Genomic DNA, 25,188 nt, shown 5'->3' on the forward strand with positions numbered 1-25,188 from the left:
GGTGGGGGTCAGTGACCCAGAGATGGGGGGGCAGAGGAGGGAGCTCAGCAGGGGGCACCAGGTAATGGGGTGGGGGTCAGTGACCCAAAGATGGGGGGGTGCAGAGGAGGGAGCTCAGCAAGGGGGCACCAGGTGCATGGGGGGCAAAGCAGGGAGCTCAGCAGGGGGGCGCCAGGTGCATGGTGGGGGGTCGGTGACCCAGAGATGAGGGGGTACAGGGGGGAGTACCAGGTATCGTGGGGGTGGGGCTGAACAAGTCGCACCGCACCCCCGTGGGAGCCAGTTCCCCCTCGCAGCCGCTCCCTTTACCCGACTCCCCGTTCGGCCCCGTTCGGGCATCTCCGGCGCCGCCCGCTCGGACTCGGCCCCTTCCGCCGGCCGCTCGGCTCCCCTTCGGCAATCTCCGGCTCCTTCCGCCGGCTGCTCGGCTCCCCTTCGGCAACCTCCGGCTCCTTCCGCCGGCCGCTCGGCTCCCCCTTCGGCAATCTCCGGCTCCTTCCGCCGGCCGCTCGGCTCCCCTTCGGCAACCTCCGGCCGCTTCCGCCGGCCGCGCGGGGCGCTGGCTCGGCGCGGCTGCGTGCCCGGCGGGCGCCATTTTGTGGGCCTGGCCGCGGAGCGCGGGGCCGCGCCGAGTGAGCCCCCCCGTACAGTGACTGTGCCCCGTGTGCCCCCCTATGGCCGTGGAGAGCCCGAGTGCCCCCCCCGCCGCCGCCGCCTCCCCCCCCAGCCCGCACTCCGCCCCCCCATCTCCGTCCTGCCGCCACCACGACAGCGGCAGCTGCGGCCTCCCCCGGCCGCCGCCACAACTCCACCACCACGGCCCGGACGAAAGGTCCCGTAACCGCCTCTCCCGAGCGCCTCTGCCCGTCCGCGGGTCCGCCCGGCCCGCCGGACCAGGTTTGGGGGGGCTGGGCCGCCGCGGGGGGCGCGGAGCCGGGGGCCCCCCGCGGGCCGCCGGCGGCGCCCGCCCGGGAGACGGGGGCAGGGCCTGAGCCGGGGGGCGCCCGGGGGGCGGCGGCCGGGGAGGGGAGAGAGCCCCGGGGCAGGGGGGCGGGGGGAGCGCCAGAAGCAGGGGTGCCCGGGACCTGCGTGGGGGGGTGGGGCCCGTGGGGGGAATCTGGGGGTCAGGGCCTGAGATCAGCCAGGGGCATTAACCTGGGGGGGCGGGTTATATATGGGGCAGCCCTGGGGGGAGCATCGGGGGTCATAGGAAAAGGGGGACCCTGGGGGTCAGGGCCTGAGATCAGCCAGGGGCATTAACCTGGGGGGGTGGGTTATATATGGGGCAGCCCTGGGGGAGCATCGGGGGTCATAGGAAAAGGGGGAGCCTGGGGGTCAGGGCCTGAGATCAGCCAGGGGCATTAACCTGGGGGGCGGGTTATATATGGGGCAGCCCTGGGGGGAGCATCGGGGGTCATAGGAAAAGGGGGAACCTGGGGGTCACGGCCTGAGATCAGCCAGGGGCATTAACCTGGGGGGGCGGGTTATATATGGGGCAGCCCTGGGGGGAGCATCGGGGGTCATAGGAAAAGGGGGACCCTGGGGGTCAGGGCCTGAGATCAGCCAGGGGCATTAACCTGGGGGGGTGGGTTGTATATGGGGCAGCCCTGGGGGGAGCATCGGGGGTCATAGGAAAAGGGGGAACCTGGGGGTCACGGCCTGAGATCAGCCAGGGGCATTAACCTGGGGGGGCGGGTTATATATGGGGCAGCCCTGGGGGGAGCATCGGGGGTCATAGGAAAAGGGGGACCCTGGGGGTCAGGGCCTGAGATCAGCCAGGGGCATTAACCTGGGGGGGTGGGTTGTATATGGGGCAGCCCTGGGGGGAGCATCGGGGGTCATAGGAAAAGGGGGAACCTGGGGGTCACGGCCTGAGATCAGCCAGGAACATTAACCTGGGGTGGGTTGTATATGGGGCAGCCTTGCGGGGAGCATCAGGGGTCATAGGAAAAGGGGGAACCTGGGGGACAGGGTCTGGTAGCAGGATCCTGTGGAGGGAGCATCAGGGATTGGGGGGGGGGGGTCACAGAGGAAGGGAGGAACTAACCAGAGGTGGGGGTCAGGCCAGAGATTAGCGGAGGGGTGCAGCATTAGGGGCCGGGGGAGGCAGCAGTAGGGAAGGGGTTATGTTCGGGGGGGGGTAGCTGTGGAGGCTTGGCAGGGAGCTGAGCTGCTGGCACTAGAGGGGAGTGAGAGGCGCTGGGGGGGGGCCTCTTCTGGTCTTCCAGCTTTTGGGGGGTTAAGGGAAGGCTTTATGGACTCCTTAATGAGGTCATGGACCCCATAGCCCAGCTGGGCAGTATTGGCCTCATTAATGCCCCGTTTGTTCTCAGTGGTTTCATGGACCCCTGCAGGCCACATGGGGGCTTTAGGGAGTGCAGTGTGGGCAGAAAGGCATAATGGGGTGTAATGAGGAGTGTGTAGTGGTATGGGATGTGTTGAGCCCCTTGTTTCCCCTCCCCCTACCCACTGTATATAAAGAGACTCTCTTCCACAGCTGGAATCTCAAGTGATCCCAGTCTATCAAGGTACTGAAAGGTTTATAGTCCCCCAGGAAAACCCTCTCTCCTTTTATCCTCAGAGAAGTATGTGAAGCACCTTTCCCCTGCCAAAGAAACATAAGGCAACTGTTCCCTTTGTTAGTATTAGCACTTGCTGTCATTTGAAAAGGTAGAGCCAGAGATTATTGAATGCAGTGCACAAAAATAAACAGCTTAATCATGTACATTTGTGAGAGAGAGAGAGAGAGATGCTCCCCTTTGAAGGCAGTTGTGTAGTACAGAGGGCTGCTTGTTTGTGTTAGTGTGCCTTCCTCTCTAAGGAGTTCTGTATTTCATGTGATGCAGGGGTTGGGGTGGTAAGTATTCTCTTTTATTGAATAATTCAATTATACGTTTTCCTTTCTTTTCCCCACCACCAAAAAAAAAGTCCGGAGACCATCATTTTATACATTTCATGTAAGGAATGAGTTAATACAGTATGTATACAAACCAAGCGGGATTCTGCCCCATTGTGTTGACTTGACTTTTAGATTCATGCACCCCGCAGATGTGAACTAAAAAATGTCACAAAAGCACACAGTTTTCTCCAAAAATAGGTCTGCTGTGACGTTTAAACGGCACGGGTACCAGAGTGAAGGGTCATCTAGCTCAAACCCCTTGATTCCATCTAGAAACAGGATGTGGATCCATTACTTTGTTTGCAAACTCCATCCTCATTCCATTATGTTGAAAGCAGGCAGACTGTCCTGTTAAAAATATTTGGTGACCAACTCACAAGTGTGCAAAAAAAATTGTGGCAAAAGAAATCACTGTTTCCCGAATGTCATCACACATTCTCTCCCCCTGCCCCAACTGCCTTTTACAGTGTTATAGTTGATACCTGGAGAAGTTTAAGCAGGACAAATAGTGTTGTACAGTATAAGCACATCGTTTATAGGAATCTGTTTTACAATGTCCTAGTTTCTCTTCGGCCTGTGTTTCCATGATCCCTTTGTTTATCCAACGTATTATGATGAAAAGTTCATATAAGTTTGTTCCTCACAATACTTACATGAAATAAATTAGCTCATGTATCCCCCTCAGTGTACAGTATACTGCCCCCGCACCTCCCTCGCTAAAAAACCCTCAGTCATTCCTTCTGTCCTTCATATTGAACAAAAACACACATATTGTCCTGGAGTATTCGTATTCCATCCAGTTTACGTTTTTCTTATGTGGAAAAGACAAAATTAGTTTCTTAAAAGCACGCACAAGTATATTTATGTGGAATTGTGTTGTTTCATTTCCCTCTTGTTTACTCTTCTTCCACTGCAAAAAAAAATAATTAGTAACTTGTCTACATTTGTGAGAAAACGTCCATTATAAAACAGCACAAACACTCCTAGTCCATTGTCGAAGACTAGTGGAGGGTTTTGTTGCAAATGTTGGTGCATTGTGAATGGGACTTTCACAAGTGAGTAAAACTGGCGGGGGAGGAGGTGTCAAAAATGCAATTTACTTGTATTCTTCCTTTTACTATTATTTTAGATTTATTTTATAATGGGACCTTTCTCCCTAACATCCTACCTCTGGCAGCTGACTTTTGCTATGAAGTCATAGGGATTGAAATGTCTCTTTGATCAATGGGCCAGGGTCAGAGCTGGAAAATGTTTACGTACCTGGCTAAGGTGTTTCTAGCCCTGGCAGTTCATGAGGTGTGGGACCTGACAGTATGGGTTTCTCCTAATTTGTTAAAGCCATATTTTTTTAAATAACATCTTCATGGTAAACCTGTCAGTTGTTCCACAAAATTTAAATAAAAGTTAATTTTTATACCTCCATAGTAGATCATTTTCCAAGCAAAATCTGAAAGGCTTTTTGAGTCTTAATCTACTATTGACTGATGTCATCAGCAGTTTCTGTATCAACTGTCATTGGGAACTAGAATGGCCTAATGCAGCTGAGAAACTAGATATTTGGTGGAGGAGAATCTTATACTAATTTCCACTTTATTGAGCTAATGTAGTGCCACTTCTTCATGGAAATGGAAATAGGAATTGTTGTAAAATCAGAAGCAGTCGAATCTTAAACTGCCAAGTTTTGTGGAATTGTTGAGAGATTTCACAAAATGAACATTCAAGTTTTGGAGTTTTTTTAAATGTTAGTAAATGAAGTGACACTCAATCTTCTAATGTTTTCCTCTGATTACAATCCTGCATTTTCAGTTCTGTCATGACCATAATCCAGCACTCAAGACTCTGGCCCCAGTCATGAAAACTTATAGGCATGGGTTTAACTTTACTGCCATGAGTAGGCCCATGCAAATCAATGGAATTGCTTTTCATAGTAAATTCAACACATGCCTAAATGTTTGTTAATATTTTGTATTACTTGGTTACTTCCAGATAGTTTAAGGCAAAGATTTCTAGTTTTAGCAGTTCTTGAATTAGCCACTAATAATGTCAGGTGAGAATTGAAGTGCAGATAGATGAAGCAAGATGGTATTCGGAATGATTTAGTCTTTCACCTGGAATCCTGCTAGGACTAGAAGTGAAGCGTGTACCTCTTTGGAAAGTTGAAAGCTTGGGTATATGGTATTTTATTTCTCAACTGCTGCTTCAGAAGATACCAGCCCTTGCAAACAAAGTGTTGGTCCTTCGGTCTGGCAGTACTTTATGGCACTGTTTGAGAAGTGATTAAAGCAAATCCCAAACCCCAGAATAGCCTTTTCAATAGCCTTGTTATACTCCTGGGTTTGTGACATCAGTCTAGTGCTGCAGCAATGTCTAGAATATCAAAACAACATTATTACTTCACTGCGGGATCTAGTAACAGGGGTGGGAAGGAGCCAACTGTCTAAACTCAGATGACTTCAGTAGTTAGCAATTGGGGCAAAAACATGCCAAGTGAGAGCTGGATTATGGTTTTAAAGCCATATGTGAAAGTTTCCCCCGGTATAAAAGTCCCTTCAAAATAGAAAAGAAAAGCAGCAGTTTGTAACTTGGTTACAAACTGAGAGGCAGTGAGCGAGACCCCAGTGCAGGAATGACATCAGTGTTTTACCTTGGGTTGAGAGGAATGTCTCGTAGAACTCTCTGTGGAGAACCCACAGTTAATGTCCCAAGTTGAAGAAAGGCTGAGAAACTTGGGATGGAATTTCTGCTCCAACCTGAATGATTCTGTAGGCAACAAAGTACACTGCGTTCTTGAGGCCACACCAGTTTGCAAAGTGAATATTGTCCTGGTTTCTCAGTTGACCTTATTCACGCTGTTACCATCTTGAGGTGAAAATCCAAGATGGCAACACTCTGAAGGAGCAGAGAAGAGGCAAGTTCTGGCCAGTTCCGTTTTTACTTCAGGATTGTACCGAGTCTCTCGGGGTTTTAGTGAATTAAGCAATATTTGTATCGAGGGAGGTAGGACTCCAAATCCTATTGAGATAGACAGGTAATTCTCTTTGAAAGGTTCCTTTGAAAATCCCATCTTTAATGTGGAGATCTCCCGTCCATCCAGGCCTTTGACGGCCTTTACAGAACTCAGGTAGTAACCTAAGACAGTGTACCACTGCCTACATTAAAAAGAGCCACAACGCACCATAAAACAACACAAGATCTCCACCGTGCTGTACATACTGCAAAACCGGAAAAAAGCCGTTTAAATCTTGTTCAGAAAGATGCTATGGCATGGCATGACTGGAAACTTGTTCTCAACTAGAATAGTCTCTTCCCACTCCCACATGAAGTTTTCTCCATTCCCTACATTTTCAGCTTGTTTAGTGGCTTTCTTACTAGTTTTCAGCGTTCATTCTTCTTTTTGCTGATTTTGTTGTGTAGTTTGTTTCCTCCCCATATTGAATGTGCTGTAAAAATATCAGATTATTAATAGAAAACAAAATTCATCTTAAACCCTCCTGATCATACCTTTCTTGAGGTTGAAGAAAGACATTTATCCCAAGGATAGGGAAATGTGCTATACAGTCTAGCTAGAGTTTCATATATTTGGCTTAAATTCACGCAAGATTAGAAGTTAATATTTCATGATTGTGAGATTAGATCTTGCAGACTTTTCAGTCCAGTAAACTTCCTGTTAACCTATGTTTGTGGTTCATTTTCTAATAGAGCCCACCCCTTCTATTGCTTTGAAAAGATGCATTTTTGCCACATTTTTTGCATTCTTCCATGCTGACCTCAGTTACCTTGCAGCCATTTTTCTTTGTATGTTAACGTTCAGGTTTTGTAGTCTGTGGATCCACTCCGCTAAAACAGATCGCACTGTACGTGGGATTTCATGCTCAGCTGCACCTGTTGTGCACATAACTGTTGTAAAAAGGAAGGTTTTCTGCAGTAGTCTGGCAGCCCAGATATTAATCACCATCCTAACTCTCCTCCCCTGTGATCAACACTTTGGATAAAGCTGTTTTTTATAACTGTAAATAAGATACTCCCACGTTTTGTAACAGGTGGGTTTATAGAGGAAATTTTTCTTTCCCTTGGGTCAGACAAACTTCCTTCTCTTCCATTTCCAGCTTCCATAGATAGTAAAACCACTTGTTTCCATATGAAGTTGGCACATGAGGGAGAGCATGTTATTCTGGACCAACTTTTGTAGCTGTGATGAGGAAAATAATTATAAAATCTTTAGCATAACTAGTAAATTATCTCAGTTACAGCTGTCAGTAATGTGCAAAATGTTTTCATAATTTGTCAGTTTCATATGAGTTTTTCCTAGTTCAACCAAGTATTGTTTAGTTATGTGAAATGGAACTTTGTAAATATTTAGCCCTTAATTTTTCTAAGCCATTTTGAATTATTTTTAAAAAGTACATGAATTGTTTTAATAGACACATTTGCATAGTAGAAATGCTGTTATTACATAAAACATGTTGTTGTTTCCTGTATTCACATGAAACAGAAGTTATTGTTAAAAGAAAACAGAGCAAAAAAATAATACTTAGTAACTCACAAGTGCAAGATTATTCTGAGCAAAATTCTTTCTTAACTCTGTTTTGTGCATAATATTGCATTTTGCGCTTTAATCCCCATAATCCCAATGGATGATTTAACATTCTATATGTGCATATATACAAACACACCTTGTGTGGCTGAACTCCTGTTTACCTTCAGTTCATCACAAAAAATGTAACTCAAAGTTCTGAAATAGTTTGGATAACTGTGACATTCTAATTTCTGTAATTTCTAACAATACGTGGTAGTGAAAGACCTTGAGCATACACCAAATTTCCAAATTTTTACATAAAAACCATGTATTATTTTTGCTACTTATTTCTGTGATTTAAAAAAATCTTTCTAAACAACTGGTGTCCCATTTTAGAATTGATTACAATATATAATGGTTAAAAAAGAAGAAATCAGAAAACTAGAAATTGTTTTCCAAAAGGCGACACTTTTCCCAATTTTTTTTGGGATTTATGCTGGTGTGAATAATATTTTTGTTTTCTCTGCTGCTGTCATATGAGAGAGTTCACCTTTATGACACCATGTCTGCTTGAGGTGGCGGCTGGTTCATAGGGCTGTGTTTAGGTCATTACTAGGATTGTGATGTCATAGATGCAGTGCGATAGATAAAGCTCAGCATTCTGTTAAGGTAGCAGCGAGCTCTGTACTGGAGACGGCCCTTGATAGAAAAAATGTGAGGGGACTATAGGAAGGCCACAAGATGGGTACACACTTAGCTAAGGATTTTCCCACAGTCAGCATTTTTCTCTACAAATACGTTAACCACTTTACCAACTTGGCTTCTTTACTGTATAACCACAGTGAATGTAAATGGTGAGCTAGCTTATGAAATTGGCACAGCCTTGTCACTTTATAATCGTTTTTACTCACACTTTTTAATTCATAGTTTTACTCACCCTAACTTTCAGATGCCTTTATAACTTGCCAGATTTCAGATTCTGGTGTTACTTTCTATTTTGTTTGTGTGAAAACCCAAACCCAAAGTTAATGGTGAAATAATGTTAAGCCCTCTAGAGTCCTTCTGTCCAAAGACCTCAAAGCACTTTCCCAAACACTAATGAATTAACCCTCACATGCTCTCTCTGAGGTAGGTATTATAATCTCCATTTTACAGACTGGGAAATTGAGGTTAAAAGATTAAATAATGGGACCAACGCTACTAAAATGAGTCAGTGGCAGAACCTGAGTTAAGGAATTCAGGAATGTATGGCTCCTTGCCCCGTGGTGGGTGCTACGCTGTGCCATTTCGCCCAAGATTTTGCTTGATATCTAAACATCTGTATAAAAGTGCTTTATTAGACTTTCTCTTATTCTGTTGAAGATTTGTACAATGACGAAGTAACTTGTATCACCAGAATTAGTTCTGTTTGGAGTCCTAGCAACTGGTTCACAAATTGGCTCGCAGTAGGCACAGGCTTTTACGCTTACTTTCAGATTGTCCTCTTGTTCTTCATGACGTTTGTCGTTCATATATGCCATGATGGAGCAGGCTGATAAATTCTTTTCTCCAAAATGTACATAGGCCAGAGTAATTCAAAGCAGAGCTGAAGAACTGTGTACTTTACTCAGCAAAAATGCCAGTTGTTCTTACTGCTGGGAATTGCAATTAGGGTGATTGCAACATGATATTGATGAGAGCACTCGTTCCTGTTTAAAGCCAACAGGGAAGATAGGAAATTAAGAGCAACTTTGCAATGCCCAATTGGCAGGTGCTTCGGGGAAGGTAATGCTGATTTAAGCAGAGCGATGCTAATGGGAGTAGCCTTTCTTCCCCTTGGATGGTAGCATGCATGGTGAAACATACGTGGCTGAATGAATTTACCATACCACAGCAGGCCTTTAAAATACTGGCTCATCAGCAGTGGCCATAGGAGAATATGAATACTGTAAATAGCCTGCCCAGCTTGTTTTCTCTCACAGCATAGCGTGAGCTTTTCTTTTCTCCTCGGTACTGTTCCCAGCTACACGCTGGACACTGCTAGGTTGATGGAAGAATTCCGTCAGTCTAGCTACCGCCTGTTGACAAGATGGATTCACTGCGGCACTTTAGTAAGGGTCTACACGACAATGGTGCGCTGTGCCACGGTAGCATTTCCAGTGTAGCTGTACCCTGAGTCTCTTGAAGCCCAGTCCTTTGTGGCCAGACTGCACGATTGTTCCTGACAGTACTTTTGTTTCCACATCGTTCTTCCATCTGCTTGTAAATGTCTGAAATAATGCGGTTTCTGTTGGTTCTGGGAGGCTGGTATGAAAGTTTGAACACCGTTTCTTTCCTTTGTGAAGCTGCCATTTTAAACCGGCTCCAATCCCATTAAAACCGTTGGTTCATCTAGTCCAGGGTTGATTTTCCTATTTTCTAGAAGGAGTCAGATGCACCAGTGTCCTGGGTGCCCTGTGATTGCAGGGATCAGTCATGGAGGATTCTCCAGCCTGATCCTGACCTATAGTGCCTTCTCAGTGCTACGCGGGAAGATGAAAACCGACGAGCCACTCCCCAGGCACATATAATGTTAGAACTCAGGGATTCTTGCCTTCTCTCTGGCTGCTCTAAAGGGAGGAAAATCTTTCATGTTATGTGTACTCCTAGTTTCTCGTGTGTTTTCGATTTGTCATGTGTGCGTTAGACTTTGGAAGTGTTTCCTTGGAAATCATAACTTGCTGAGATTTGGTGATCTTAGAGGGGCTTTTGTTTTTAACTAGTAGCAAAGCGTAATTTGCTGGGGGAAGGAGAAAGGGTTGTCAGGCACCAGGTATTGTACTGAGCCATTGTTTTGAGATTCTGGAGTATCTGAGGTAATTGTTGTGGGGACAAAGGGAGATGGCTGCTGGAAGGGGAAATTGGAGTTGTTTTACCTATTTTTTTTCTCATTGGCTTTATACATTTATTATTTGATTCTCTGTCAGAAATGTGTATAGGGTCTGAATTCACCAGATATTGCTCCAAGCACTCTCATGTTGGTTTCTACCTTTGTGCCATTTGGATGTGTGGAACATGAACCCCGGATGGACACTGTACTTCAGTGACTAGTTGAAGCTTATTCAGCTGGTGCTTGCCTTTCAAAATTCCACATGCTTGCAGGAACAGGTAGTCCTGCAGCAAGCCTGATCTTGGATTGAACAAATCTGTTATTAATATGTTGCAAATACAAACCAAAACAGGTTTGGAATTTTGGATTAAAGTGGGAATGGATGGCTCAGGGAAATTGGCAATGGTGGGATCCAGAGTGTTTGATCTCTAAAAGGTGCCACAAGTACTCCTTTTCTTTTTGCGAATACAGACTAACACGGCTGCTACTCTGAAACCTTTGATCTCTAAGGGGCTAGAGCTGGTTTCCATCCAATCCAAGCAGATGATGACCAAATGTTGTCTTCTAATGTCTGTTCAGCTCTCTGTGTAATGAGTTGCAGGACCTTAGTCCATTCAAAATAACTTCAGAAGTGTTAACTGCATTGGTCACTGTCTGGGAGATATTGGGGTGTGACTGAGGGCTAGCTGTCTGAGGCTCAACCCAGATAAGACTGTGGTGATGTTGGTTGGATTGGTAAATTTACCAGAGGAGATGACAGGGATTATTTCTGTTCACTCAAGGTGTGCGCCTGTCTGTGGTTGACCTGGTTCCTGACCTGGGACGGCAGTGTCTAATGAGATTCCTACCTGCTGCTAGAAGAGCAGGTAGTAGCTACAGCCGCTTTGGCCTTTTTCCATCTACTGGCAGCTAGGAAGTTGTGCCCGTTCCTTTCATATGCAGACTCTGCCACTGTCATCTCTGCCATTGAAATTAGATTCCTCCATGCGTTCTACATGCGGATACTTCTTAAATCTATTTGGAAACTGCAGATGGTGCAGAATTTGTCGGCTTGCTTGTTAATCAGTGTTTATTTCATAGAATCCTAGAACATCAGGGTTGGAAGGGACCTCAGGAGGTCATCTAGTCCAACCCCCTGCTCAAAGCAGGCCCAATCCCCAACTAAATCATCCCAGCCAGGGCTTTGTCATGCCTGATCTTAAAAAACTCAAAGGAAGGAGATTGCACCACCTCCCTAGGTAACGCATTTCAGTGATTCACCACCCTCCTAGTGAAAAAGTTTTTCCTAATATCCAGCCTAAACCTCCCCCACTGCAACTTGAGACCATGAGACCATTACTTCTTGTTCTGTCATCAGCTACCACTGAGAACATTAGACCTTGAGAACATTAGACATTGTGCTGGAAATGGCCCAACTTGATGATCACTTTAGATAAGCTATTACCAGCAGGACAGTGGGGTGGGAGGAGGTATTGTTTCATGGTCTCTGTGTGTATATAAAGTCTACTGCAGTTTCCACGGTATGCATCCGATGAAGTGAGCTGTAGCTCACGAAAGCTTATGCTCAAATAAATTGGTTAGTCTCTAAGGTGCCACAAGTACTCCTTTTCTTTTAACATTAGACCTGTGATGCATGACCTGCCCTAGCTGCATGTTGAATTCTGGATTGATTTTAAGATGTTGGTTTTGACTTACACGGCTGTAGATAGTCTGGGATCTCCCTGTCTAAGAGATGCCTCTGTCCCATGACGCTATCATAGCTGCAGTCAACAGAGGCACCTGAGCGGGAGTCCCGTCAGAATAGGCTAGAGGGATTTATTGGTGGAATGTTTTTTATTAAGGCCCTGGGCCTTTGAAACTCGCATCCTCTCCAGGTCACTATTAACCTACCGGTGTATTACAGTGCCTGTCTGTTAGGGTGACCATATGTCCCGTTTGGCCAGAACAGTCCCTTTTTTAAGCCTTGTCCCAGCCGTCCCGAGTTTTTTGGCAAAAGTGGGCATTTGTCCCGTTTGCTTTTGCCGACTTGATCAGTTGGCAAGAGCAAACTGGACAGATGCCCACTTCTGTCCAACAAGTGGCGTGCTGTGCGGAGGAACATGCGAGGGAAAGAGTGGAGATGTCAGCCCCTTACAGGGGGGCACGGCTTGTGCAGGGGGCAGGCAGGGTTCCAGCAACCCCAGCCTCGCGTGGGGGGGATGGAGAGAGGGTAGACAGGGGTACCAGCGACCCCAGCCTCATGGGGGGGCGGGGTAGGGAGGGGACTTGGGCTATCCCTGTGTGAGGGAGGGACACTCAGGGCAGCCGGTGCTGGGGTGGGGAGAGGGCTCAGGCCAGTCCAGTGCAGTGTCCCATTTTCCCTTTGGGAAGTATTGTCACCCTACTGTCTGTCCTCCCTGGCCTTGCGGGGAGATTGGGGTTGGGCAGGGCTTGTGCTGACATGGGACTCTGGCATGGGGGTCGATTAATTTCTATGTACATGATCAGTGTGTTGTTTGATGTAATTTGGTGGTATTGATTACTCTGTTCATTTATGTAATGCAGAGATTGCCAAGGTCATCCAGAATCCTGGAGGGGGTTGGGGGATGCCCTTTTACCATTGGTAAAATCCAGATAAATCATTCCCCAAAACCACAAACAGACCGGGCCCCTTGGTTGCAGTCTCAGCAGGGAGGTTGAATGACTGAAGTCCCTTCTTTCCCCAGAGCTCAGTGTCTCCCGTGGAAGGGGTGAGACACATTAGCAGGGGGCAATGTAGAGAGTGGAACTTTGCACCATCGGTGCTGTATCTGTCCTGCAGCTAAAGGCATGGTTTCAGTTTCTAGGGCTGTCCATTTTAGCATATTTCAGCAGCAGTGAAATTAATAGGAGATGTTTTTGTAGCGGGGCCAAAGATTAATGTCCTAAATGCTGTTTCTGTTTGAATTCTTGCCACTGAAAAGCAGTAACGCCACCATTATTGTTGTGCGTTGCTTTTAACAAAAAAGGAGGGGGGAGATCTTGTCATGAGTTTTAGACTGTACGCTCGCTGGGGTAGGGACAGTGCCTTCCAAGATGTCTGCACAGCTCCGAGCTAATCTTGGGCACTTCTGCCAAGTAAATAATGAAGACAACGTAGAAAGATCCCTGTGAAAGGAGACATGATGATAGCTGTTTGAGGTCTGAAGGTGTTTGCATCTTGAGGGAGAGCATTGCCTCTATGCCCTGTACCCTATATAGAATTGCCAACAAGGGGACACTCCCTCTGAAGTTTCCCTTCACTGTGGTACTGCTTGCTACTAAGGCTTTTGAGGAAAGGGTTACCCTTAAATTGCATATCCATCCTGTTCTCCAAACTCAGGGATAAAATTCCATCCATTCATCATACTCAAAATCATCATTTTAAATAAAGACTTGAACAGTGATAAGTATGTACTTCTTTGGTCAGAGCATAGAAGAGATGGAAAATTAGAACAAGATTAAGAACATGAGAATTTGTAGGATTCGGGAAGGAGTGAGCAGTATAAAAAGAGAATTCAAGTACTGCTTGCACCCTTACTTGATTTGTAAATTTGATTTATTTTGAGCTTGGAGAAAGCTTCCCTTCACCAAACCCCAGTAATTCTTAAACTGAATGTGACTGGAAAATTCTCTGAGGACATTTCCGATCTTGATTTGTTTTATCTCATCTCATGAGAACCGTAGTTATGTGTGAACCCTAATGTGGTCTAAAGATCAGGAAGCAGCAGTGCGTGTGTTTCCAGATTTGTCTCACCAATCCAAAATTAAGAGACAAATTAAATTTTCTTAAGGCAGCATTCTCACTTGGAAATGAGGGCTCAAACAGCTATTCTTTCCAAGCAAGAGTCCAGATAATTGTAGATTAAACCAATGTTTTATTTATTTATTTAAATTTACACACACAGATGCTTTTTAGATAAGAAGTTGCCTGTTTGAAACCCCTGGAAGAGGAGCTAGATGCTTCTTCAGTACATGATTTGCCGGATTTCATATAATAATTAGGATAGACAACAGGAATAATGGGGTTTCTGTGATGATTTGTTTTATTTTTATCTTCGTAGGACCACATGGTTTGTTGTATGTTGACTTTAATTCAAAGACTGGTGGAATTTGTGATAATGTTCTCTAAGATTTGAAGCTGTAATTTTGCAGTCTCTGCTGTCGTATGTTGTTCAGTAGAATTATTTTATAGGCTTTCATTTTTTAAAAATGTGCATAGATGGGAACTTCTGGTCTGAGGTGTGTGTGTGTGTGTGAGCATGAGAGAGAGTTGAATAGGCTCTGTTTGTATGTTCCAGTGACACAGGTGATAACAAAGTCAACTGTTACAGATGTCTCAAACCAAGGTATTTGGGACTAGTGTTACCTTTAGATTTAGGAAGCCCCAAGATGTCCAGCTGGCTTAAGTGCCTTGAGTGATTTTGTGAGGAGTGAAATGCCAGTGTGTGTGTTTGCTCTGCAGGGAGGATGGGGAGCTGGAAGAAGGCGAGCTGGAGGACGATGGGGGAGAGGAGCCCCAAAATGCTTCTGAGTCACATGAGAGGGGCCGGAAAGAGAAGGGAGAGAAGCACAAAAGTGACTCGGATGAGGAAAAGGCTCATCGGCGGATGAAGCGCAAGAGGAGGAAAGAGCGAGAGAGAGAGAAAGAGAAAAGAAGAGCAAAAAAGAAAAGGAAATCCAAGCACAAAGTGAGTAAACAAACACACCTTAGTCCTGCCAGGTATGGTAATAGGGATCTCAACTCCACTCCTCCAAGACCACAGCATGGTTCACTTACAGAGTCAGTGATTCCAATGGCTGCCTTTACATACCTACCTTGTAGAGCAGGGGTTCTCACCCTTTTTTTTTCTGAGGCCCCCTCCCCCCGAAAACTATAAAACCTCCACAGCCCATCTGCATATAAACGTCAGGGCCAGCGTTAGGGGGTTGCAAACAGGGCTGTTGCTTGGGGCCCCATGCCACAGGGAGCCCCATTAAGCTAAGCTGCTCAGGCTTCGGCTTCAGCCCGGGGGCTCAGGGCCTCGGGTTTCAGCCCCATGCAGTGGGGCTTCGGCTTTCTGCCCAGGGTTCCAGTGAGTCTGATGCTGGCCCTGCTTGACAGACCCCCTGAAACCTGCTCGTGGCCCCTCAGGGGGCCCCAGACCCCTGGTTGAGAACCACTGTTGTAGAGAACGTATTAGCTATAGTATCCTAGGCAGAATCTCCCTGCCTTAGGCCTTGCCATATGGATGTAGCCCGTCATTATGGCACCATGTGGTGCATTGTACCTCACCTACAAGGAAATATGAGCTTACTGTTTAAATTAGACGTAACCCAGCAGGAGGTAACAAGTAAAGAAACAGTGGGGAGGTAGAAGATACCCTAGTATGGAATCTCTTTTCTTTTTCTGTGTTTGCATATATCTATGGGTGGAATGGAAAGGAAAAACAGTTTCATTTGGTAAAGTAAATCTCTTTTTTGTGAACACCTGTGCTTGCAAGAAGACTAGTATATGGTAAATTAGAATGTCTGGCTTGTAAAGTCAAAGATGTTTATGAGACCCTCAAGCTAACAGACGGTGTAATATGAATTGCTTTCATTAGAAACCAATTAAACAAACTGGAAACGTTCCCAATTCGGACAGAATCTACAGTGACGTTTGAAATACACTAGAAGTCTTTTGCATCATAAATGGTCAATTCAAGGAACACTGTCAAGATTTTTGCAAGCCAGAATCTGAGTTATCTTAAGAAAGACTCGTTTATATTGTGTGTGGCAGTCCAGATGCCTGGCCACAGAGTTGCAATTCAAGCTTAGAGCGCAAGAGCCGCTGTACTAAAATCATACAATATGTTTGCCATTCCTTGCAGCGCCATGCATCTTCCAGTGAAGACTTCTCTGACTACAGCGAGGACTCTGATTTCAGCCCCAGTGAGAAGGGGCACAGAAAGTACCGGGAATACAGCCCTCCTTACCCTCTTGTAAGTACCCGCGATCAACCAGTTGTGGGGAAAGCTGCTCTCTCCAACACTGTGTTGGAAATGTTGCATGCTTTGCACACACAGACCTGTCTCGCTGCACGCAGGGGCTGAAGGCCAGTCTTATGGGCTCCTGGCTTTGCTCCAGGTGCTGAGCCCCTTCCATCTTTCATTTTTTTCCGTTTCTTTTAAAAATTGAATCATTACATCAGATGTCCCCTTTGGCCTTCCCTTGTCAACCTGAAACAGCCACTTCCCAACAAAGAGACAGGGAAGAGCAGAGGGAAATGAGCAAACAACAGTAGGTGCCGCATGCAGTTACCCTGGGAACTCGGCCTGAAGCAGGTGTGGTTTTCTTTCAGAGGCCATGGTCCTCTGACTCCAGAGGGGACCCTGAAGAATGCTGGTGATTCCCTCTTCAAGGAGCTACCTATTCCCAAGCTTTAATCCTGTAGAATAGTGGCTGGGAGAAGGAAGGTGACTTGAGTGCATCTTTCAGTGTCTCCTTCTAGTTCTGTCTGATGAGTCTGTTACACCCTTTCTAACCGCACTTTGTATATACAATCTTGATGAAGAGCTTGTCTGTCTCTACAGAGTTCTGGAGGCCCTGGGAGAAAGCTGCCAGGGAAGGGATGAATGATAGGTATTAAATGAAACCATGAGGGGACTGTGGCTTTGCAGGTTTGGGGATAATGACCGCTCTACTTCCACAGTTCCTTGGCAAGTCTGGAAAGAGGGCATGCCCCAGGGACCTGCTGTGCGTCAGCCATCACCCTGCTGTTTCAAATTGATCATTGCTTCATTGTTACCCCTTCCTGTCTGTCTACTTTTCTCAGTCTCACCAGCAGTATCAGTCCTCTCACAGTGCCCCCTTGCCAAAGAAGAGCTACTCCAAAATGGAGAGCAAGAATTACAGCATGTATGAGGATTACGAGAATGAGGCCTATGGCGAATACGAGGGGGATGAAGATGAAGACATGGGGAAAGAAGAGTATGACGACTTCACAAAAGAGCTGAACCAGTACCGGAGAGCTAAGGAGGGGACACATCGGGGGCGAGGTATGGCTGCCTTTGCCAACATGCTTCCGAGGCCAAAACGCTTTTCTAATCAACATGTTACAACGCTTGGCTTATTAAGGCTGATGATCAGTCACCACGTAAGGCTCTGATCTTGTAGTTGGCGGCATGCAGGTGGACTGCTGTGCCTGCTCTGAGCCCCTGGTACAACACAGGTCTGCTGCAGTTGCAGCGGCAGGGCCGAATAACTCATTAGTGCTGCACAGCGAGACCCAGAGACGTCCATTTCTTACATCTTTTATTATGCGAGGGCAAAGGTCAGATCCCAGTTTTGTAGCTTTATATTTAAAGGCACATTCTTTCTTTTATATCTAGATAGATTTAAAAATACAGGTGAGGTTAAAAAACAGCGTGTGTCCTTTGTGTGCAAAGAAAACAAAGCCAGGATAACATGCCAAGTCAGATTTCATCCTGCTAAAGTGTATTCAGAGTAAACTCTGAAGTGTACCATGTCGGTAATCCTGCATGAAAGATGAAACTTTATGTGCGGTAATTGCCCTGCATTCACAACGGCTACTTTAAAATGTTTACATCTTAGACACTTTAAAAGTAATTGCTTCAGAATTTTAAAAAGCATTAACCCACTTAAAACCAAATAGCACCAAGACTTATTCTATGAAAAGTCTAAAATACACAGAACCTGCTCTTACAAGGAGGAGGCCGGTGTTTTAATGTCTTTACTAAGCGGGTGTGTAATATATATGTGTATATATACATTCTGTTAAAAGGATCGCTGAGTGGTAGAGGTGATAACCTGGGTCTCGGAGGATCTGAGTTCAGTTCCCTACTCTTTTCCCTGCTCTTCCATAGACCTCTTGTGGGACCTTGGGCAGGTTACCGTGTCTCTCTATAGCTCTGTTTTCCTGTCTGTAAAGTGGGGAGAGTGGCCCTGCCCTCCCTCATAGTGGTGTGGTGAGGATAAATACATTAGAGATTGTGATGCACTCAGATATTGTGGTAATGGGGGGCAGGTAACTACCACAAATGGATGGATTCTGGTTACAGGTTGATAGAGCCTGAAACAGAACCATAGTACAGATATTGTACCCGGCATGTATTGTTTTTGCCATATTCTTCACTATTTAAATGTGACGGATAACCCTTACTGGAATGCCATTGACTTTCCTTTCAATTAGGTATGCACTTACGTTTGCACCTTAGAGACTAACCAATTTATTTGAGCATGAGCTTTCGTGAGCTACAGCTCACTTCATCTGTAGCTCATGAAAGCTCATGCTCAAAGAAATTGGTTAGTCTCTAAGGTGCCACAAGTCCTCCTTTTCTTTTTGCGAATACAGACTAACACGGCTGTTACTCTGAAACTTACGTTTGTGTTCCTTAGGAAAATGACCCTATGTTGTATTAGTAGGCTTAAAAAGCCCCAGCACACCCTCGCAAACTCATTGATCTCACTAGCAGTAACTAAGAGATCATTTGCTGTCATAATCTGATCTGATTGTCCTCTGTAAGTGAGAGACAACCATGTTACTCCTGTGAACTGACTTGATACCTGCTCCAAAGACAGCCAGGCGTCTCTCATGGTACCACATGGCTGTCGGAGTGTTCAAGTACTGCAGTAGCAGACTGACGCTTGTTTGCTCGCTCTACAGGCAGTCGAGGCCGAGGCCGAGGATACCGAGGGCGTGGAGGCAGAGGTGGAATGAGAGGGCGAGGCATGGGCCGAGGAAGCCGTGGGAGAGGGAGAGGTGAACATCCGGAAGAGGAGGAGGAAATGTATGAGGAAGAAATGGAAGTAAGGCCCATTTCTGAGCTGTATCTGAGTCCCCCAGAGATGGGGAGCGTTAAGTGGGAGAACATTCTTTTCTGGAATTAGAAGCGGTGGGGTGAGCATCAGTTTTGGGCCAAGAGTCCGGTGCACTGACCGCTCTGTTCTTTCTGAATTGCAGTATGGTGACAATGAAGAGCCAATGGGTGACGAGGAGTACGACGACTATTCAAAAGAGTTGAACCAGTACCGGAGGAGCAAAGAGGGCAGAGGGCGAGGTACACAACTGAGCCCAGAGCAGAGTGAATTAGACGGTGCTCGGGGGCTCTGCGCAGTCCGAAGAGTAGAGCCAGCCTGTGGTATCATAATGGTCAGGTTTTATTTGGGGGGCGGGGGGGAGTATAAATAATTATGTTGTTTTGCTCTATTGCAGGTTTAAATCGGGGGCGTGGCCGTGGCCCCAGAGGGAGAGGAAGCAAGGGGATGGGCAGGGGAAGAGGAAGAGGCGGGAGCAGAAGTGGAATGGGGAAAGGTGGCGGAATGAACGAGGATGACGATTACTATGATGAGGACATGGGGGTAAGCAGCTCTGCCTTGTCTCCGTTGGGGTCTTGCTGCACTTGGGTCACCTGTGGAAAGGTGCCCATGGGGTTTCTCTCCAACATACCAGACAGGCTTCCCCAGAAATAATTTCATTTGCATGTATTGAACTCTGAAATTTGGGACTGAAGTTGGACTTTCTGAGCCTGCCCAGGGCTCTCTGCCTGCCAGTGCTGCATATTGCCTTAGGCTCAGAGCCACAAGTTGACTTCCTTCTATCTCATTCATCATCGCTGAGAGTAAAGATCCAGACCTCTGGCTTCTGCAACCCCATTGGAGTACAGAACTTGGGAAATAATTAACAGTCCTGATGATGCAGAGCAGAGCATACCCCAGCTCCTTTTCCCACCGGGGTTTGGCTCGGCAGGGCCTCCAGGGGTAAAGCCAGTAACGGTTGGTCTTGCTCAGTAAAGTGACACTGGACCGGCACAGAGAACGGATCTGCCAAGAGGCTGGGCTCCTTTTATCTAGCCACTTTTCTCATCCTAGCTGCACTTCAGTGGCAGGAGACTGGCGATCGGTCACGTACTCCTGAGCTTGGCAGTCAAGCTTTCAAGCAGCCCAATTTTTGAACCTCTGGCATTGATTTTCTCCCTTCTTTCAAGGGGCTCCTCTGCCTGTTTTTGTCTGGGATGTAGTGCTCTCAGGCACTGTTCGACTGGCACCAAGTAATGCTAAAAAGAGGGAGGCATCTCAGGGGAGCCCTTATTGGAGTTCATGTCACCAAGTGTATGCATTGACCTTACAATCAGAAAATGACCCCCATTCCCCACCCACCAGAAAAGATCTCTGAAATACCTTGAAATGAGCCCAAAGTCTAGACTTCATCTTTGTGTATTTCCCAGCAGTGTAAAAGTGGGACTGACCCAGTCTTCATGACAATAATCCCTTTTCTAGGCAGGATGGATTTTTCGGATTCTGATGGGTTGACTGACAAACCAAGTTGAAATCTGTCCCTCCATCTAGCTACAGTTGGTCAGGCTGCAAGTCTTATGCTGCCTTCCTGCAAGACCTTCATGTGCACTTTGAAATGCATTTTGTAGGAAGATGGTTAATTTCTTTCCATGGCTAGGATTTGCCTCTTTGTGCTTGTTAACTACACCCTTACAATTCCTGCAGGACGGAGGAAGTGGTGGAAATTACAGACGGAATGACCATGATAAACCCCACCAGCAGTCGGATAAAAAAGGAAAAGTTATCTGCAAATACTTTGTGGAAGGCAGGTGTACCTGGGTAAGGAGATAATTAATAGTGGCCTTGACTTTACTGTTAAGCATTTCAGTAGTACCTAAAATGCATCCAGGTCTGTACAAGATATGAACTGAGACATACGTGGTCCTTGCATTAAAGAACATAGAGTCTAGAATACATGTTGAAAGTGATAACGTGCTGAGTGCTAGGAGAGTTACACCGAGTGTAAGGAAAATCAAGTGTGCAAACACCAATCTGAGACAAACACTTGTTTTACTTTCTACTTCCTGATTCTCCGATTTTAAAAACACAGGATAACCGTGGGCCACAGAGCCCAGTTTTCAAGGATTTCAGGGCCAGAACCCCAGCAGAGAATCAGTTCTATAACAAGTGCCTTATAGGTGTTTGCTTCCCCCTGTTATTGTGTATGCTTTTATTGTTTCATTAACAGTGGGGGTGTTGTACTTTTTCTATACAGGGGGAGCACTGCAATTTCAGCCATGACATCGAACTACCAAAGAAACGGGAACTGTGCAAGTTTTACATTACTGGTTACTGTGCGAGGGCAGAGAATTGCCCTTACATGCATGATATCCTTTCCTCTTGTTCACTGTGTTTCCAGTCACCACGGAGATCAGTGGCTTTAAGTCAGTCGTGTGCGGCCCTATGCAACAGGGAAAATGGGCCAGAAGAGTAGGTCCCTGCACCAAGTGGCTTACGATCTACAGGCAAGTGCCTGTATGATATCGGTTCCCAGAATGTGGGGTGCACCGGCTTATGGGAGGGGGCCGTGAGGGGCTAGCTGAAGGTAGAGACAGAACTCTCATTTGTTCTTCAGTCTCAGCTTTCAGTTTAAAAAAAGTCGGTCTCTAGCTGTTAGAATTGTAGACAAACTCTTCACATTGTGATCTGAGTTAACTGATGCAGAGACGTCTACCTAAGCTTGCAGAGAGCCTGAAACGGGAGGAACTGGGGGAGAGACTACCCTGAGTGTAACTTATGCCTGCCTGAGCCAGCAGAGAGCCTGGACGCTGAGGTGTGAACAGCCCCATTCATTTCAGTGAGTGCTGACTCAGAGGCCAGTGATGGCATCTTCATTATTTCACGGCTCACCAGAGCGTGTCAGAAAGGAAGGGAAGGGTCTCATGATGAAGATCGGCACTAATGTTTCCCCGGGGAGAGGGAGGCTAGGACTAGCCATGGGAGTGTGGAAGACATATACCTTAAGATGTGTAGGCTTTTAACAGTGTATGACAGCTGCAGGGACACAAGTGGCTTCATGTTGGTGAAGGTGGGCTCAGCTTGCGAACAATACAGTATGGAGTAAGCACAAGGGAATGGGGTCTTCAGGCCGCAGAGCTGCACAGAGCAGGTGAGTTTGCAGGAGTTTTAGAAAAGGAAAATGTGGGGTGTGGGGCAGTTGGGTTTTATTTTCAGTGTCGGGACTGCAGAGGTTTCACCTTCTTAGTAAGAATGTACCACATCAAATCCATTGGTGGAGCACTGTTAAAAATAACCTGTCTGCCCACTGCCAGATTTTTTATTAATTACTCAAAGGAGTTTCATTTTCCTTAACACTTTGTACGAGACTTTCCTTGTAAACTGTTCCACACCACTGGGAATTGTATCAATGGGGACGACTGTATGTTTTCCCATGAGCCGCTCACAGACGAAACGCGGGAGCTGCTGGACAAGGTAAAAGGGAATTGTAATGTGGGTTCCTTTCGGAGTGGCTTTCCTTGGCTGATTTTGCTGCCCATGCGAAACTTTCACAGCAAGGAGAGAGGAGTTTGTAAGGTCGGGTAACAAGGGTGTCATTTGGAGTCCTGAGATTGAATTCTGAAAAGGGAAGTGCAGGGAGCCTGGTCTGACTCTACAGAGCAGAAGCCCCATGCTTTGGGACACTTTCAGCTTGCTAGAACACTGTTTAATGTACCGTAGGAGACAAGCCCGTGCTGGCAGACTCTCATGTGCAGCCTCAGCGCTGGAGAAACACGGGCCCAGGCCATGGTCTGAGCAGCTGCGCTGAGACCTGGCAAACTCATACCAACATGGGCTGTTCAGGGCGTTGCTTTTAACTGCCTCTCATTTCTCTCTCTCCCCCTCAGATGCTGGCTGATGATGCAGAAGCAGGTGCAGAAGATGAGAAGGAAGTTGAAGAGCTAAAGAAACAGGGCATCAATCCGTTACCGAAACCTCCACCCGGAGTGGGCCTGCTGCCCACACCCCCTCGTCCTCCTGGACCCCCAGCTCCAACTTCTCCCAATGGCAGGCCAATTCCTGGAGGACCGCCACCTCCTCCACCGCCCCCCCTTCCACCGCCAGGGCCACCCCAGCTGCCACCTCCGCCGCACGAACCTCTCTCACCACAGCAGCTTCAGCAGCAGCAGGACATGTATAAGAAAATCCCATCTCTGTTTGAGATTGTGGTGCGGCCCACTGGGCAGCTGGCAGAGAAACTAGGCGTGCGGTAAGCATGACCCTCCCTTCCAACTAGTTATGGATGCGTTAAGAGGAATAACGCTCAGTGGGAGAGTCAGGAATAGGAAGGGGGGGTTATGTATGCCATGGATAGGTTATTATTCATACTCTTTTCTCTGAGGGTCTTAAAGTAGTTTTACAGGATGAAATTCATCCACAGCCTCTCTCAGTCACAAGCAGAATGTTCCCACTTGTAGCCTAGTTGTTATTTAATGTAGTTAATATATGGAATTTCTTTGTGTTATTGGCATAGTAGCAAAATTGTCCCTGTATGCATCTCAGAATTTCTGTGGACCCTTTAGACACAGTACAGGGTAAATAGGAACCTGTGTGTTGCTTCACTGCACGCAGAGTGCTACTGACCCCTTACTGCAGTCACGGAGACAGTGTAATCAGAACATTCTGTATTTCCTGTTCTCTCGCTATGGAGTAGGCTCGGAAACAGGCCAGCCAAGGTTCTGCTCCTGACATCTGGTTTGCTACAAGGTTAGCCTGTCTTCCTTGCCCAGAGAGACCTCTGTGCCATGGCATGGTGGTCTAGGCAGGAGGGGGGTGCACTGTGTGAATTCAACAACCTGCTGCCATTTCATAGCAGTGTACAGAAGGGCTGAGGACACAGTCCTGCTGCTACTGAAACTCGACAGTAAAGAGCTGGCTGCTGGAGTGGAGAGATGTGGAATAGGCACCTTTTGTGTGGAAATGAGGCTTTTCGGGCAGCTCTTGTGGTGGGTGCATTAAAACAACATGGTCTGTTCCTGCAGGGAGCCTCAACAGGCATTCCCTGCAGCACTGTGCCTGTCCTTCCAGTTCTGATAAGGACCCTGCTGCAAGCCCTGCTCTTTGTAGGGAAATGTGACTGATCTCAAGTTTGCATTTTAAAAGTTAAATTTCCCTCTGTTCTCTTCCAGGCACCCAGTTCCACCACCTCCCCGCTTCCCTGGGCCTGGTGGACCACCTGGGCCTATGCCAGGACCCATGCATCCTGACATGCACCCAGATATGCATCCTGACATGCACCCGGATATGCATCCTGACATGCATCTGGACATGCATCCCGACATGCACCCTGACATGCACCCGGACATGCATCCAGATATGCACCCCGACATGCACCCAGATATGCCTATGGGCCCAGGGATGAATCCTGGGCCTCCAATGGGTCCCAGGCCCCCAATGATGCCATATGGCCCGGACGATTCTCCACACTCCGGAATGATGCCCCCTGGCCCACCTGCACAAAGCTTCTATGATAATTTCTACCAACAGCAAGAGGGGGGCCTGGACATGGACCCTGGCTTGATGGGTGACCCAGGTATGTTCCTCTTACTGACTGTCCTTCGGTTGTCTCTGTTTACCATGACAGGAGTTGGTCTGATGCAGGGGGGGCTGGAGATGCCATGTTGGCCTGGTCTCTTTTAGCTGCCTGTGAGCACTTAACGTGCTGCTCTGGGTGGCTGGGCAGAACTTGCACCAGACAAGACTCAAACATTGGCTGGTTTCATGGGCATAAGTCTCTCTTTACTGCTTTCTTGAGAATCGGCTGCTATATTCAGCTGTATGAGAAATAACTTCAGTGTCCTGTGATTGTGAATGTTTGCCCTGTTCCTTCTATGCAGAGGACTATGGGAATTACGAGGATATGGACGAGCCTCTGGCAGAGCATCTTTTCCCTGACCAGTCCTTGGAACCCGATTCCTTGTGTGAAGGAGGGGCTCCAGGGTTACACAAACCATCAGCCAACATCCCTGACTTCCTGCCATCTGCCCAGAGAGCCCTGTACCTGAGGATCCAGCAGAAGCAGCAGGAAGAGGAGGAGAGGGCTCGAAGACTGGCCGAGAGCAGTAAGCAGGAGCGGGAGAATGAGGAAGGCAAGTGGCAGAGTACCAGGCTTTT

At 47.0% G+C, this 25,188-nt stretch overlaps 1 protein-coding gene across 1 annotated transcript in view; it reads left to right on the plus strand.

The window, feature by feature from the left end:
* The first annotated feature begins 527 nt into the window (after positions 1-527).
* The window catches only part of ZC3H4 (zinc finger CCCH-type containing 4), a 30,625-nt gene continuing 5,964 nt past the window's right edge, over positions 528-25,188 (plus strand). Inside the window, exons 1-13 of the mRNA XM_073321818.1 lie at positions 528-832; positions 14,726-14,951; positions 16,113-16,223; positions 17,057-17,279; positions 18,908-19,050; positions 19,205-19,301; positions 19,457-19,602; positions 20,743-20,856; positions 21,293-21,404; positions 22,400-22,509; positions 22,923-23,284; positions 24,204-24,607; positions 24,912-25,163. Of these exons, the coding sequence (XP_073177919.1) occupies positions 675-832; positions 14,726-14,951; positions 16,113-16,223; positions 17,057-17,279; positions 18,908-19,050; positions 19,205-19,301; positions 19,457-19,602; positions 20,743-20,856; positions 21,293-21,404; positions 22,400-22,509; positions 22,923-23,284; positions 24,204-24,607; positions 24,912-25,163 (2,458 nt within the window). The 5' untranslated portion in view covers positions 528-674. The remainder of the gene's footprint in view (positions 833-14,725; positions 14,952-16,112; positions 16,224-17,056; positions 17,280-18,907; positions 19,051-19,204; positions 19,302-19,456; positions 19,603-20,742; positions 20,857-21,292; positions 21,405-22,399; positions 22,510-22,922; positions 23,285-24,203; positions 24,608-24,911; positions 25,164-25,188) is intronic.

Source organism: Lepidochelys kempii, chromosome 23 (genome assembly GCF_965140265.1).
Source record: "Lepidochelys kempii isolate rLepKem1 chromosome 23, rLepKem1.hap2, whole genome shotgun sequence".
Taxonomy (NCBI): domain Eukaryota; kingdom Metazoa; phylum Chordata; order Testudines; family Cheloniidae; genus Lepidochelys; species Lepidochelys kempii.